Source organism: Pristiophorus japonicus, chromosome 22, assembly GCF_044704955.1.
Source record: "Pristiophorus japonicus isolate sPriJap1 chromosome 22, sPriJap1.hap1, whole genome shotgun sequence".
Taxonomy (NCBI): domain Eukaryota; kingdom Metazoa; phylum Chordata; class Chondrichthyes; family Pristiophoridae; genus Pristiophorus; species Pristiophorus japonicus.
Genome location: NC_091998.1, coordinates 27,121,696 through 27,136,926, shown reverse-complemented (window position 1 = coordinate 27,136,926; position 15,231 = coordinate 27,121,696). Strand labels below are relative to the sequence as shown.

The window sequence follows — 15,231 nt, the reverse complement described above, 5'->3', positions numbered from 1 at the left end:
ATCAACCGTCCTACACTTTAATCTATTTTCCCAGTCCACTTTAGCCAACTCTGCCCTCATACCTTCATAGTCTCCTTTATTTAAGTTTCGTATGCTGTTAGAGATCCAACTTTCTCACCCTCCATCTGAATTTGAAATTCAATCATGGTATGATCTCTCTGGAGGCACTGATGTAGTACAACACAGTTAAAAGACTGCCAGCAGGAACGCTTTGTTAAAATTCTACAATCATTATTAGCTGCCTAATCATCTTAACCCAGCGTTGCGAGACACAATTTACTTTTTGTGTTTGGCAAGTACTGCTGCATTTATTGCTGCACTTGTAGTTGGCAGGTGGTAACATGGCCACAGCTAGACTGCAGACCAAGTCTGAATCAATATCTTGACAGACATGCAAAAGTGATGGGAGCTCCACCAATTTCAATCGACTGGAGGGGGGTGGGGTCGCACCGCTTATCCTGCCCAATGCTGGGAGAATTAACTCTCTTCTTGTGGTATCTGTTCCTCCATGCCAATCCGTCTGGAGCAAAGGAATAGATGTTTGGGTTAGACCCTTCCAACATAAGCAGGGTGCAAATTCGAGAAACTAAATGCTTAAAAAAATAATAATTCTGGATGAAGTGCATCTAATCCTTGCTACTCCTGCATATCTTCTGGAACAAAGTAACATGGCCAAAACACCTAGGAATAGGGTACCAACTGGGTATCTCACATGGGCCTATAGGAGCAGGGGATAACGGAAACCAGGACTACGGGTATGCAATATCCTGGTACCAATACATCGCAGATTGAAGTAAATTGGCTTGAGTATATTGTTTTCCATGACATTTGATTCCGATCAAATTGCTCCAACCAGCAGCAGCAGCTGTAGTACCACAAGATTTGGAACCAGTACTTCACCCTGATATTATGCAGCCCAAAATGCACTCATAGAATCATAGAAATTTACAGCACAGGAGGCGGCCATTAGGCACATTGTGTCTGTGCTGGCCGAAAAAGAGCTATCCAGCCTAATCCCACTTTTCAGCTCCTGGTTCCTAGCCCTGTAGATCACGGCACTTCAAGTGCATATCCAAGTACTTTTTAAATGCAACCAGAGTTTCTGCCCCGACTATCCTTGCAGGCAGTGAGTTCCAGATCCCCACCACCCTCTGGGTGAAAAATGTTCTCCTCAACTCACCTCTAATCCTTCCATCAACTACTTTAAATCTATGCCCCCTGGTTATTGACCTCTCTGCTCAGGAAAATAGGTCCTTCCTATCCACTTTCCACTCCATCTAGGCCCCTCATAACCCTAACCCCAATTAAGTCTCCCCTCCACCTCCTCTGTTCCAAAGGGAAAAAAGCAGCCTATCCAATTTTTTCTCTCCATAGAGACACCAAATTGGAGGGACTGAAAACTACAACGGCATTACTGGATGTTACTTACAGTTCAAGTGCTGTAGAATGAAAATTTCACACACCGATCATTACTGAAATCCTAGTGACAACCCGAAAATAGAGGAGAAAATTAACTCAATAGAACAAATGCAACTATCAGAAAACGGAGTCATGATTTAATCCAGGAGTTTCAGTTTGGCTCAGTGGCAGCCTTGGAGTCAAAAGATTGCAGGTCAAGCCCACTCCAGGATTTCAGCGCATGGTCTAAGCTGGCACATCAGGGCAGTTATTGAGGGAATACCGCATTAATAAGAACATAAGAAATAGGAGCAGAAGTCAGCCATTTGGCCACTCGAGCCTGCTCCGCCATTCTATAAGATCATCGCTGATCTGATCTTGGCCTCAACTCCACTTCCCTGCCCGCTCCCCATAACCCTTGACTCCCTTATCATTCAAAAATCTGTCTATCTCCACCTTAAATATATTCAATGACCCAGCCTCCATAGCTCGTTCTCTGGGGTAGAGGATTCCAAAGATTCACGACTCTCCGAGAGAAGAAATTCCTCCTCATCTCCGTTTTAAATGGACGGCCCCTTATTCTGAAACTTTGCCCTCTAGTTCTAGATTCCCCATGAGGGGAAACATCCTCTCGGCCTGTCTACCTGTTAAGTCCCCTCAGAATCTTATACGTTACAATAAGATCACCTCTCATTCGCATTGCCTGAAGTACCACATCTCAGATGAAACTTTAATCTGATGCCCCACCTGTTTGTTCAGATGGATGTAAAAGATTCAATTTCACTTCTCTTGGTGTCTTGGTCAACATTCTTCCCTCATCCAACATCACCAAAACTGATCATTTTCCTCGTTGCTGTATATGGGACCTTGCTGAGCGCACATTGCTTACTATATTGCCTGTAACTGCACTTCGAAAGTAATTCACTTGCTTTGGAATATCCTGAGGGTGTGAAAGATACTATATAAACGCAAGATCTTTCTTCTGCAGGGGAGTGGGTCTAATTGGATAGCTCTTTCAAAGAACTGGCTCAGGCAGAATGGTAGAATGCCCTCCCTCTGTGCTGTGGGATTCTGGGATTCTTTCAAGTGGAGAGCATTTTGTGAATCAACTGGCGGGACTGCCATAAGGCAAAATGGCATAGTGGGCTTGATCAGCTGATTGTCCCACTCCATTCCTGCTCCTATATTTCTAACAGATACTGTATGTGCCAATCAGCATTGCTCCAGATAATGAGTCGAGACACATTCCCTGCAATTCAAGCAGCTTCGCGAAACAGGATGTTACTGCGGATAATCCTGCTCTAGAACAAAGACCATTTCACGCTTTCACTTCTGATAATGCTACTCCTGCAGATCAGGACACAGTAAGAAGCACACTGTCTTATTGTTATGACAAAGTTACCTCGGTATACCATACAGGTACCCTACAGTACAAGGAATAGGTTAGCCCGGAAATGCTGCTCCTGGGTACAAAATAAAACGTACATTATTCAATTATTCCAGTATTGGTTACTCCTAACTATGCCTACCCACACTATGGTACAAAATAAGGAAAATGTAAATTCTGCATATTAAATACTGCTACCCAGGTGTATAGCGCAAATGGCATAATACACGTTACTTCTGAAAATGCCCTCATGTACATGAATCATGAAAATATAACCCATTTGTGTATCGCTTTAATTCCCAATAACCCCCCCCCCGCCACACCCACTCGGAATCTTTTATTCATAACATAGGCCCATCCTGGGAAAAGGATTAAAATGCATTTTTGAACCAAAGATTGTTGCAATAGTTTGTAACTGCTAATATTAGATTTGACTGACGTTTTACCTACCAGTACATAGGAATGTACAAAACATCTCCAGGCCCAACCACTGTTTCATATCCTACCACGTTCCTAAAATTAGGAAATCTTTCATAATCTGGATTTTCAAAATCCACCTAGACGGATAGCAAAAGAGGACAACCATTTTAATCACCAAGGTTATTAAAAAAAAATGATCACAATTACCCCAAAGATCCCACTCCAGGGAATTGAGCACATCGATCGAGGTTGACACTCCAGTGCAGCGCTGAGGCAAGTGCCATCTTTTTGATGAGACGTTAAACCGTGGCCCCGTCTGCTCTCTCAAGTGGACCTAAAAGATCCCATGGCACTACTTTAAAGAGCAGGGGAATTATCCCCGGTGTCCTGGCTATTTATCCCTCAACCAACATAACAAAAACAGTTTTTCTAGTCATTATCACATTGTGGGAGCTTGCTGTGCGCAAATTGGCTGCTATGATTCCCACATTACAACAGTGACTATACTCCAGTATTTCATTGGTTGTAAAGCGTTTCGAGACGACCGATGGTTGTGAAAGGCGCTATATAAATGCAAGTCAGTCAGTCTTCTTTCTTTCAAAGAGGGCTTCACCCGCACCGATGTAGTTATCGACTGTCAGTCAGAGAGGCAAGCAACACATGCGAGCTCCACACCATGCTTTGGTCAGTCTCGTCCAAGCAAAACCACTTCCTTACTTTCTCGGTGTGTCCTTGTTCAGTAAAGTCAGGAAATATTTCGACACGATCGGACTTTTGCAATGTTGACAACTTCTGTTCTGTCGCTTCTCAATCAATTTCTCTGCTTTTAGCTTTCCTCTCATTTCTTAGCTTTGTCATTTCCATTTTATGACCATTTCCTTTTATGCTTTTCTTTCTTCCTGCTACCCCAGAACTCGAGTGTAGAAAGTGCGTACACACATGAACGTATGTACAACAGACACCCGAGATTGTCAGCGTTTTGCCATTTTATAGCCTTCTGTGGAAAGGGTGCAGGGAGGTAGCCTGGAGTTCAGAAGAATGAGAGGGGACCTCATAGAAACATTTAAAATTCTGACGGGGTTAGACAGGTTAGATGCAGGAAGAATGTTCCCAATGTTGGGGAAGTCCAGAACCAGAGATCACAGTCTAAGGATAAGGGGTAAGCCATTTAGGACCGAGATGCGGAGGAACTTCTTCACCCAGAGAGTGGTGAACCTGTGGAATTCTCTACCACAGAAAGTTGTTGAGGCCAATTCACTAAATATATTCAAAAAGGAGTTAGATGAGGTCCTTACTACTAGGGGGATCAAGGGGTATGGCGAGAAAGCAGGAATGGGGTACTGAAGTTGAATGTTCAGCCATGAACTCATTGAATGGCGGTGCAGGCTAGAAGGGCCGAATGGCCTACTCCTGCACCTATTTTCTATGTTTCTATGTTTCTAATTGTTGGCCACTCGCCCAATCTTGTAGAATATGGGAATAAGAGTTAGGTACTCTGCAGTAAACCCCAATCTCGGCCTCAGGAGACTGCACATTTTCTACTCTCGAGTTCTGGGGCAGCAGGAGTAAATAGAAGCATAAAGGCAAATAGTCATAAAATGGAAGTGAGAAAGCTAAGAGACTTCACTGTGCTTTTTTATATTTCCCTACAGTTCACATCCTTAAGATGAGCTCATCAAATTAGCATTGAATGAAAGGGCAGGTGAGTGCTCTGGGCTTCTGCTGACTGAGAAAAGGATCAAGGCTCCTCGAAGGTGAAGTCAAGATTGTTTTGAATACAATAACTTGTATTTATATAGCGTCTTTAACCTAGTGAAATGTCCCAAGGCACTTCACAGGAGTATTATGAGTCACACAATTTTTTTTGACACTGAGCCGCATACGGAGAAATTAGGGCAGGTGAAGAAAAGCTTGGTCAAAGAGGTAGGTTTTAAGGAGCGTCTTGGAGGAAGAAAGAGAGGCAGAGAAGTTTAGGCAGGAAATTCCAGAGCCTGGGGCTTAGGCAACAGAAGGCATGGCCACCAATGGTTGAGCGATTATAATCAGAGATGCTTAAGAGGGCAGAATTAGAGGAGTGCAAACATCTCGGGGGGGGGGGGGGGGGCAGTTGGGGGGCTGGAGGAGATTACAGAGATAGGGAGGGGCGAGGCCATGGAGGGATTTGAAAACCAGGATGTGAATTTTGAAATTGAGGCGTTGCTTAACTGGGAGCCAATGTAGGTCAGCGAGCACAGAGGTGATGGGTGAGCGGGACTTGGTGCGAGTTAGGACACGAACAGCCAAGTTTCGATCACCTCTAGTTTACGTAGGGTAGAATGTGGGAGGCCAGCCAGGAATGTGTTGGAATAGTCAAGTCTAGAGGTAACAAAGCCATGGATGAGGGCTTCAGCAGCAGATGAGCTGATGCAAGGTCGGAGACGGCGATATTACAGAGGTGGAAGTAGGCTGTCTTAGTTATGCTGCAGATAAGTGGTCAAAAGCTCTTTGAGTCAAATATGACAACAGTCTGGTTCAGCCTCAGACCGAAGTTGGGGAGAGGGATGGAGTCAGTGGCTAGGGAATGGAGTTTATGGCGGGACTGAAAACAATGGCCTCAGTCTTCCTAATATTCAATTGGAGAAAATTTCTGCTCATCCAGAACTGGATGTTGGACAAGCAGTCTGACAATTTGGAGAACGTGGAGGGGTCGAGAGAAGTGGTAGTGAGGTAGAGTTGGGCATCATCAGCGTTCATGGGGAAACTGACGCTGTGTTTTTAAATGATGTCGCCAAGGGGCAACATGTAGATGAGAAATAGGAGGGGGCCAAGGATAGATCCTTGGGGGACACCAGAAGTAACGAGAAGTAAGGGCGAGAAGAGAAGCCGTTGCAGGTGATTCTCTGGCTACGATTAGATAGATAAGAATGGAACCAGGCGAGTGCAGTCCCACCCAGCTGGATGACGGTGGAGAGTGTTGGAGAAGGATAGAGTGGTCAACTGAGTCAATGGCGGCAGACAAGTCAAGAAGGAGGAGGAATAGTTTGCCTTTGTCACAGTCTCAAAGGGTGTCATTTGTGACTTTGATGAGTTAGTCTATGAAAAGTTAGTTGATGGATCAGCATGTTTGAATGCCAATAATCAAGTTCCAAAAGTGGTGCAATGTCCAAGTCAGCTTTCGGTTTTACCACCGCTGCGGTGGGAAAACAGAGTGAATGCACAGGGAGCGGGAAAGGCTAGATTCCCCTGGCTGCTATAATGCACTGACACATCACATCAGATTAGATCAGCACTGACCATAGCCTGGGAGTAAGTTATCTGCCTTCTCAAATGCGTTTAGTGTGAGGCCAAGGGAGACCAGGTTGAAAACAAATACCCTTTTTGGAAAGAAATAGAATAAATTATGTCAGGAAGCCACGACAGGTGAAAGGAGTTCAGATAATCCCTTTCCTAACAGCTTACTTTGAAAAATTAACATGGCCAACCTCCAGGTCGATGCTGCAAATAGGATTATTGATTAAAGAACGCCTTACCTGACTCTGTCTGTCACACGGGTGATGGACTGGGTATGGATATAGACAATCAAATTGGTCAGGTGGGAAGAGAATACAACGTTTATAACCCTTAATTTGTGCAAAAAAGTTCTGCTGTTCATCATAATGCGCAGGTGTGACATTTCCTGTGAAAAAAAAAGAGAACAAAAACATAGCAACAGACGTCAGAAATTGTAACTATCACCAGAAGTATATTTAATCCGTTTCATTCAAAGTTGCTTAATTCAAATGATTGGATAATTCAAAATTTTTTTAGTGCAAAGAAAACGACTGAATGATTAGGAGCAGACTGATCTGCAAAGGACAGCTTTTGGATTGTCATAACTTCCTCGGGTGATCTAAAGGGTTAAAAGTTTCCCTTCTCTTCGCAACGACCATTAGATAAATACAGATGAGCAAGGCTATTATAAATTCGGCACAACTTAAACTTAGCGATCCAGAAAGACCCCACAGTTGCCCCATTGCAGCATGCAACTGATTCTTAAATAGTTTTAGTGTTTACATCTCCACTACTCGACCGAGAAGTCCGTTCCGTGGGTCGATCAGTGTGTGTGAAGAACTTCCTGTCGTCATTGGTACCTGTGCGACCTTGTGTCCACTTATCCTCTTCTCACAATCTAGTTTGAAGCAATTTGCTGGATCTATCTTTTACATGCCATTTAGCATCTTACATGTGCCTCTGCAAGGTAAGTGTGATCACCTCCTCTGTTTCTCCAGTCTTTCCTCACATTTCAGTCCTCCGCCAGCCTATGGCTCTTCCCTGCAGTGCTTGAATGTTGCTTTTGTGCCTCTGTGACCAGCAATAGCACAGTTCTGAAGATGTGGTCTGACCAGATCGTTATATAGTTTTTGCACGCGAGTTCCTCTGCTTGTACTTTATACTGTTTCGGCCATATATTATCATAGAATTTTAGAAGGAGGCCATTCGGCCCATCATACTTGTACCAAGCTTTCTGAAAGAACTATCCATCTAATCCCTTGCCCCAACTCCAAATTCCTTAAACACAATTTATTTTCCAAATATTTATCCATTTCCCAACTAAAAGCGATCATAGATTCTCCATCACTTTCGGGCAGGGCATTCCATGTACGAATAACCTTCAACACATTCTCCTAACCTCTCCCTTCATTCCTGTTATTGATGCCCTTAAATTAAGTTGCCAACTCACTGATCAGTGGAAATAGTTCCTTCCTAGTTACATGATCAAAACCCCTCTCAATTCTGAAGACCTCGTACTCGTATCTACAATTTCACTGACAGCGACACGTGGGAATTTCGCCCCCACCTCTGAATAGCAAAAATAGAAAGATAACTCCTCACTGCTTATATTCATTATTGTTATAGAACTAAATTTCAAAGAAAGAGATTAAATCTTTTAAGAATCTGAAAAGTGAAAGGGTACGAGCACAAGTTCGAATAACCGTAGGAGTGACCTCTGACCTTCCATTCCTACAAGAAGCAAGTTGGAGGTGAGCTGCCCCCAGTTCCGCTTTGTCTGTTGCTTGTTAATCCAGTTCCAGTTAAAACCCAGGAAATCCATGACAATCTTCTTCCCTACTGTGTCATTCAGTGTTTGTTGTAAATAATACCTGCAACACAAGGAGGGAAAGCATTGTAACCTCGGAATAAAACAAGGGGAACAAAGCACGTAAAATAATGGACACCAGAGAGTGAGTTGCGGACTGTAATCTCTTTCTCTATCATTCTGCCTCCCACACATGAAGACATATTCACTCTGCATCTCTCTCATTCACAGAATACAGAGTTATGTAGAATTCACAGCACAGAAACATTCGGTCCAACTGATCTAGGCTGGTGTTTATGCTCCACACAAGCCTCCTCCCACCCTACTTAATGTAATTGTGTCTTATATCCTTCTATTCCTTTCTCCCTCATGTACATATCTAGCTTCCTCTTAAATGTACCTATGCTATTCGTCTCAACCACTCCATGTGGCAGCAAGTTCCACATACTAAAACAACTACATACTACAACAATAATGCGCATTTATATAGCACCTTTAACGCAATAAAATGTCCTAAGGCGCTTCACAGCAGTGTTATAAGACAAAACAGATAAATTTGACACCAAGTCACATAAGCAATTATGGCAGATGACCAAAAAGCTTTGTTAAAGAGGTAAGTTTTAAGGATTGTCTTAAAGGAGGAAAGAGAGGTAGAGAGGCAGAGAACTTTAGGAAGGGAATTCCAGAGCTTGGGGCCCAAGCAGATGAAGGCACGGCCAAAGATGGTTGAGCAGTTATAATCAGGGATGCTCAAGAGGGCAGAATTTGAAGAGCGCAGACATCTTGTGGGGCTGAAAGAGATTACAGAGATAGGGAGGGGCGAGGACATAGAGGTATTTGTAAAGAAGGATGAGAATTTTGAAATCAAGGCGTTGCTTAACCGGGAGCCAATGTAGGTCAGCGAGCACAGGGGTGATGGGTGATCATCACTTGGTGCAAGTTAGGACACGGGCAGCCAAGTTTTGGATGACTTCAAGTTTCCAGATTTTTAAAAACGGAATTAAAATTCTCAAATTGAGCTCACATTCTCTGGATTATGTCCTGTAACATAACCAGTGCTCTACATACCCAGCAGTGGAATGCTTCCAGTACTTTAAAGGTGCTCCCAAGTCTCACTGTTAGTAAAGGAGAATTACGCTATTAATCGTTTCCTCAGGATCTGTGGAGCATTTCAAATGTTTGATATGTTTTCCTAGAAATAGTGGATGCATTGGTGGTCATTTTCCAACATTCTATAGACTCTGGATCAGTTCCTATGGATTGGAGGGTAACTAATGTAACCCCACTTTTTAAAAAAGGAGGGAGAGAAAACAGGGAATTATAGACCGGTTTGCCTGACACCGATAGTGGGGAAAATGTTGGAATTAATTATTAAAGATGTAATAGCAGCACATTTGGAAAGAAGTGACAGGATCGGTCCAAGTCAGCATGGATTTATGAAAGGGAAATCATGCTTGACAAATCTAGAATGTTTTGAGGATGTAACTAGTAGAGTGGATAAGGGAGAACCAGTGGATGTGGTGTATTTGGACTTTCAAAAAAATTTGACAAGGTCCCACACAAGAGATTGGTGTGCAAAATTAAAGCACATGGTATTGGGGGTGATGTACTGACGTGTATAGAGAACTGGTTGACAGATAGGAAGCAAAGAGTAGGAATAAACGGATCCTTTTCAGAATGGCAGGCAGTGACTAGTGGGGTACCGCAATGTTCAGTGCTGGTACCCCAGCTATTTACAATATATATTAATGATTTAGATGAAGGCATTGAATGTAATATCTCCAAGTTTGCAGATGACACTAAAGCTGGGTGGCATTGTGAGCTGTGAGGAGGATGCTAAGAGGCTGCAGGGTGACTTGGACAGGTTAGGTGAGTGGGCAAATGCATGGCAGATGCAGTACAATGTGGATAAATGTGAGGTTATCCACTTTGGTAACAAAAACAGGAAGGCAGATTATTATCTGAATGGTGACAGATTAGGAAAAGGGGAGGTGCAATGAGACCTAGGTGTCATGGTACATCAGTCATTGAAATTGGCATGCAGGTACAGCACGGGGTGAAGGCGGCAAAATGGCATATTGGCCTTCATAGCGAGGATTTGAGTATAGGAGCAGGGAGGTCTTACTGCAGTTGTACAGGGCCTTGGTGAGGCCACACCTTGAATATTGTGTAGTTTTGGTCTCCTAATGAGAGGAAGGACATTCTTGCTATTGAGGGAGTGCAGCGAAGATTCACCAAACTGATTCCCGGGATGGCAGGACTGACATATGAAGAAAGACTGGATCGATTAGGCTTATATTCACTGGATTTAGAAAAATGAGGGGATCTCATAGAAACATATAAAATTCTGACAGGATTGGACAAGTTAGATGCAGGAAGAATGTTCCCGATGTTGGGGAAGTCCAGAACCAGGAGTCAGAGTCTAATGATAAGGGGTAAGCCATTTAGGACCGAGTCGAGAAGAAACTTCTTCACTCAGAGAATTGTGAACCTGTGGAATTCTCCACCAAAGTTGTTGAGGCCAGTTCGTTAGATATATTCAAAAGGGAGTTATATGTGGCCCTTATGGCTAAAAGGGATCAAGGGGTATGGAGACAAAGCAGGAATGGGGTACTAAAGTTGCATGATCAGCCAGGCTCGAAGGGGCCGAATGGCCTACTCCTGCACCTATTTTATGTTTCCTAGAGAGTCTTGAACTGGAAGTTATAGTAGCAAGCACTCCTGGTGGCTGTCTGTTGCTGGAAAGGCATGGCAGTTGAATGTGCTCTTCAATCCAATCGACACTGAAGACAGGCTGGTCACAGATCTCACATCAGAGCAACGCCACCAAATCAACTAGTGTCTGAACCAGGGAACGTAACGAGACAAATTCTCGTGCTCTAGAACTGCAGCCTCAGCACCACAAAAACAGTGGGGGAAAATCTTATCAGCTTTGTCAAAATCCTTAGAAAGGACAAGTACTAGATGATGATTAAACATGATGATTCATGGGGGGCAGTGCCCAACTAACAATGAGGTTATTTTTCAGGTGCGAGAGGAAATTAGAATGGCTGGTGACAGAGATAAACAACAGTGGCACAAAACTACAGTAAGGTAGTCAGGGAGCACGTGTCTCCTGTTTGGAGTGAAAACACTGCTTAGGGTCTAACACTACATCCATTCCAGGTGCTGCCCAAAATGGATGGTACAGTACAAACAATAAATGCTTAAAAAAAAAACTGTGGTTTAGTGCCCAACCAACGGAGCTATCCACTGGTGAACATAAGAAATAGGAACAGGAGTAGGCCATACGGCCCTTCGAGTATGCTCCGCCATTCAATAAGATCATTGCTGATCTGATCTTGGCCTCAACTCCACTTGCCTGCCCACTCCCCATAACCCTTGACTCCCTTAACGCTCAAAAATCTGTCCATCTCCACTTTAACTATATTCAGTAACCCAGCTCCAAAGATTCACGACCCTCAGAGAAGTTCCTCCTCATGCAGTTATCTCATTCTTTGCAAAATCTCACCAGCAACACAATCTGTTCAAAAATTAAAATGATGAGCTTCAGTAACATTTTTAATCGCCATTTTCTCAATTTTATACGCGTGTATTTTAACTGGTGTACACAAGTCATTGACAGTGGGCTCTTTAATGATCTGCTAATGTAATTTGTAGCCATTTAGTATGTGTTAAAGTTACATTAACTGGACAAAGCAGCGACCACAAGACGCAAGTAGAAAACCTTCCAATAAACCTCTTGCTTGCGGGTCGAAGCTCAGGATTAGCACAACGTGCAAGCAATTTAAACAACACAAAAGGGTAAACTAACATTTCTACCGAAGCAGTTTTCTGCTCTGCTTAAGTACAGCACAGAAACAGGCCATTCGGCCCAACTAGTCTGTGCTGGTGTTTATACTCCACATTGGCATCCTCGACCAGGCCACCATCCCCAGCATTGAAGCACTGACCACACTTGATCAGCGCCATTGGGCGGGCCACATTGTTCGCATGCCAGACACGAGATTCCCAAAGGAAGTGCTCTACTCGGAACTCCTTCATGGCAAACGAGCCAAAGGTGGGCAGAAGAAATGTTACAAGGACACCCTCAAAGCCTCCCTGATAAAGTGCAACATCCCCACCGACACCTGGGAGTCCCTGGCCAAAGACCGCCCTAAGTGGAGGAAGTGCATCCGGGAGGGCGCTGAGCACCTCGAGTCTCGTCGCCGAGAGCATGCAGAAACCAAGCGCAGGCAGCGGAAAGAGCGTGCGGCAGACCTGTCCCATCCTCCTTTACCCTCAACGACTATCTGTCCCACCTGTGACAGGGACTATGGTTCTTGTATTGGACTGTACAGCCACCTAAGGACTCATTTTTAGAGTGGAAGCAAGTCTTCCTCGATTCCGAGGGACTGCCTATTATGATGATGACTCCACGCAAGTCTTCCCCCAATCCATATTCCTCACCTCAGCCTTTCAGCAAATCTTTCTATTCCCTCTTCTCTCATGTACTCCTCCAGTTTCCTTTTGAAGCATCCAAGCTATTCACCTCAACCACTTCCTGTAGTAGCAAGTTCCATATTCTCACCACTCTCGGAGTAAAGACATTTCTCCTTTCCCGATTGCATTTATAAGTCACTACCTTGGCTTTATGGCCCCAAGTTTTGGATTCTCCCACAAGTGGAAACATTCTCCACACCTACCCTATCCAACCCCTTCATAAATTCTAAAGACCTCTATCAGGTCACGTCTAAGTCTTCTCTTTACTAAAGAAAAACGCCCCCCCACATGTTCAATGCTTCCCAACAACTGCAATCTCTCAGTTCTGGAACCATCTCTGTGACTCTTTTTTGCCTTTCCCCCCAATGCTTCTGTCATTTTCATAGTGTGCAGCCCAGAACTGCGCACAGTTTAAGTGTGGCCTGACCCGGGGCCTATACAAGTTTAACATAACTTCACTACTTTCGAATTCGATACCCCTAGTTATAAATCAAAGTGCTTTGTTAGCATTTTTAATTGTTTTGCTGACTTGCGACGCTGCTTCTAATTATTTGCTCACCTGTATCCCCCAATCCCTTTTCTCTTCCACCCCATTATTTTCGAAGCTGGTGATGTTTCTACTTTTCCTATCAAAGTGCATCTCCTCACATTTATCTATGTTAAAGTTCATTTACCACGTAACTGCCCAGTCTGCAAGTTTTCTAATGTCTTCTTGTATCAGTTCCTCCATGGTCTCACCCCTCCCTAGCTCTGTAATCTCTTCAGCCTCACGAGATGTCTGCGTTCCTCAAATTCTGCCCTCTTGAGTGTCCCTGATTATAACTGCTCAATCATTGGTGGCTGTGCCTTCAGCTGCCTGGGCCCCAAGCTCTGGAACTCCCTGCCTAAACCCCTCCGCCTTTCTACCTCTCTATCCTCCTTTAAGTCGCTCCTTAAAACCTACCTCTTTGACCATTTAGTCACCTGCCATAATTTCTTCTTGTGTGGCTCTGTGTCAAATTTATTTTTTTTGTCTTATAACACTGCTGTGAAGCGCCATGGGACGTTTTACTATGTTAAAGGCGCTATATAAATACAAGTTGTTGTTCTTATGTTGCATTCTTCCGCCGTGTAAGTTGCCCCTCCCAGTTTGGTATCATCTGCCAATTTGGATATTGTGTTATTTGTTTCCAAGTCCAAATCGTTAGTATAAATTATGAGTAAAAGTGGCCCCAGCACTGGTCCTTGTGGAACATCGCGGTCTATCTGCCTCCAATCGGAATAACTACTCTTTGCCAAAGTTTCGGTTCTTTGTTGGGGAGCTGGGTGCCTCTGATAACTTATCCATGATCGCAGTCATGCCGGTCCCATCGTACATGTGCACATTTCCATCAAAGGTCCTTGGAAAGCGATTAGGGACTGCAACTGTTCTGATTCCCTCCCATTTTGAGGGACACCGAGGTCAGTTGCAGCACCTCGAGGACTACAGAAAGCTACATGCCCTTTTTAACTCAGTTATTAACATGTTTCCAATGTTATTTCACAAAAAGGAACTTACTCAGTAGGGCTACCATTTAATTTCAAGTTAGTGTGTGCACATTATGGGGGTGAAATTTTTTCACCACGAAGAACTCTCCATTCTGCCCTCCCAACACACGAATCTCCAGGATGCGAATGTGCACATCAATAACAATATCACCCACATTCACAGCCCCCAACACATCAGGGAGTTTCCAACTGGCTGGCCAGCATTGCCATGGCAACACTCACAGCAAGGAAACTCAGTGGAAGTCAAATGCAGAAGATAATGTTTCTTTCCGAGTATAGGAAGGTCATAATTCAACTCCACTTTGCTAAATCACACGCTTTAATCAAGCCAGCGAGTGGAAACTGAGGAAAAGATCATTCTTTTTTTATTCAATCACGGGATGTAGGCGTCACTGGCAAGGCCAGCGTTTATTGCCCATCCCTAACTGCCCTTGAGAAGGTGGTGAGCCGCCTTCTTGAACCACTGCAGTCTGTGTGGTGACGGTATTCCCACAGCTGTTAGGGAGAGAGTTCCAGGATTTTCTGGATCCAGGTTCCGACGACGATGAAGGAATGGCGATATATTTCCGGATGGTGTGTAACTTGGAGGGGAAGTGGAAGGCGTTCCCATGCACTGCTGCCCTTGTCCTTCGCGGTGGTAGAGGTCGCGGGTTTGGGAGGTGCTGTCGAAGAAGCCTTGACGAGTTGCTGCAGTGCATCTTATAGATGGTACACACTGCAGCCACGGTGCAGGGAGTGAATGTTTAAGGTGGTGGATGGAGTGCCAATTAAGCGGGCTGCTTTGTCCTGGATTGTGCTCAGCTTTCTGAGTGTTGCACTCATCCAGGCATCAATAAAATAAAAGCTTCCTTGGTACAGAACATGGCCACAAGATATGCAGTAGGAGAGATAAACTAACAATGCCAAGCACTAAATCAATTCTCTGGCACATGCTTGCGTCAACAATAATAGAATACTTCCA

General features: G+C 44.1%; 1 protein-coding gene across 12 annotated transcripts in view; it reads right to left on the bottom strand.

Annotated features, from left to right (window-relative positions):
* Window positions 1-15,231, bottom strand: part of hif1an (hypoxia inducible factor 1 subunit alpha inhibitor) — a 65,685-nt gene that overhangs the window by 18,201 nt on the left and 32,253 nt on the right. For all 12 annotated transcript variants that reach the window (XR_011588363.1, XR_011588364.1, XM_070865797.1 and 9 more), the window contains 3 exons: window positions 8,177-8,325; window positions 6,715-6,860; window positions 3,236-3,342 (listed from right to left, as the gene is read on the bottom strand). Coding sequence is in view for 10 of the 12 variants with exons in the window: in XM_070865797.1 (XP_070721898.1) it covers window positions 3,236-3,342; window positions 6,715-6,860; window positions 8,177-8,325 (402 nt within the window). In the remaining 2 variants the exon portion in view is untranslated. The remainder of the gene's footprint in view (window positions 1-3,235; window positions 3,343-6,714; window positions 6,861-8,176; window positions 8,326-15,231) is intronic.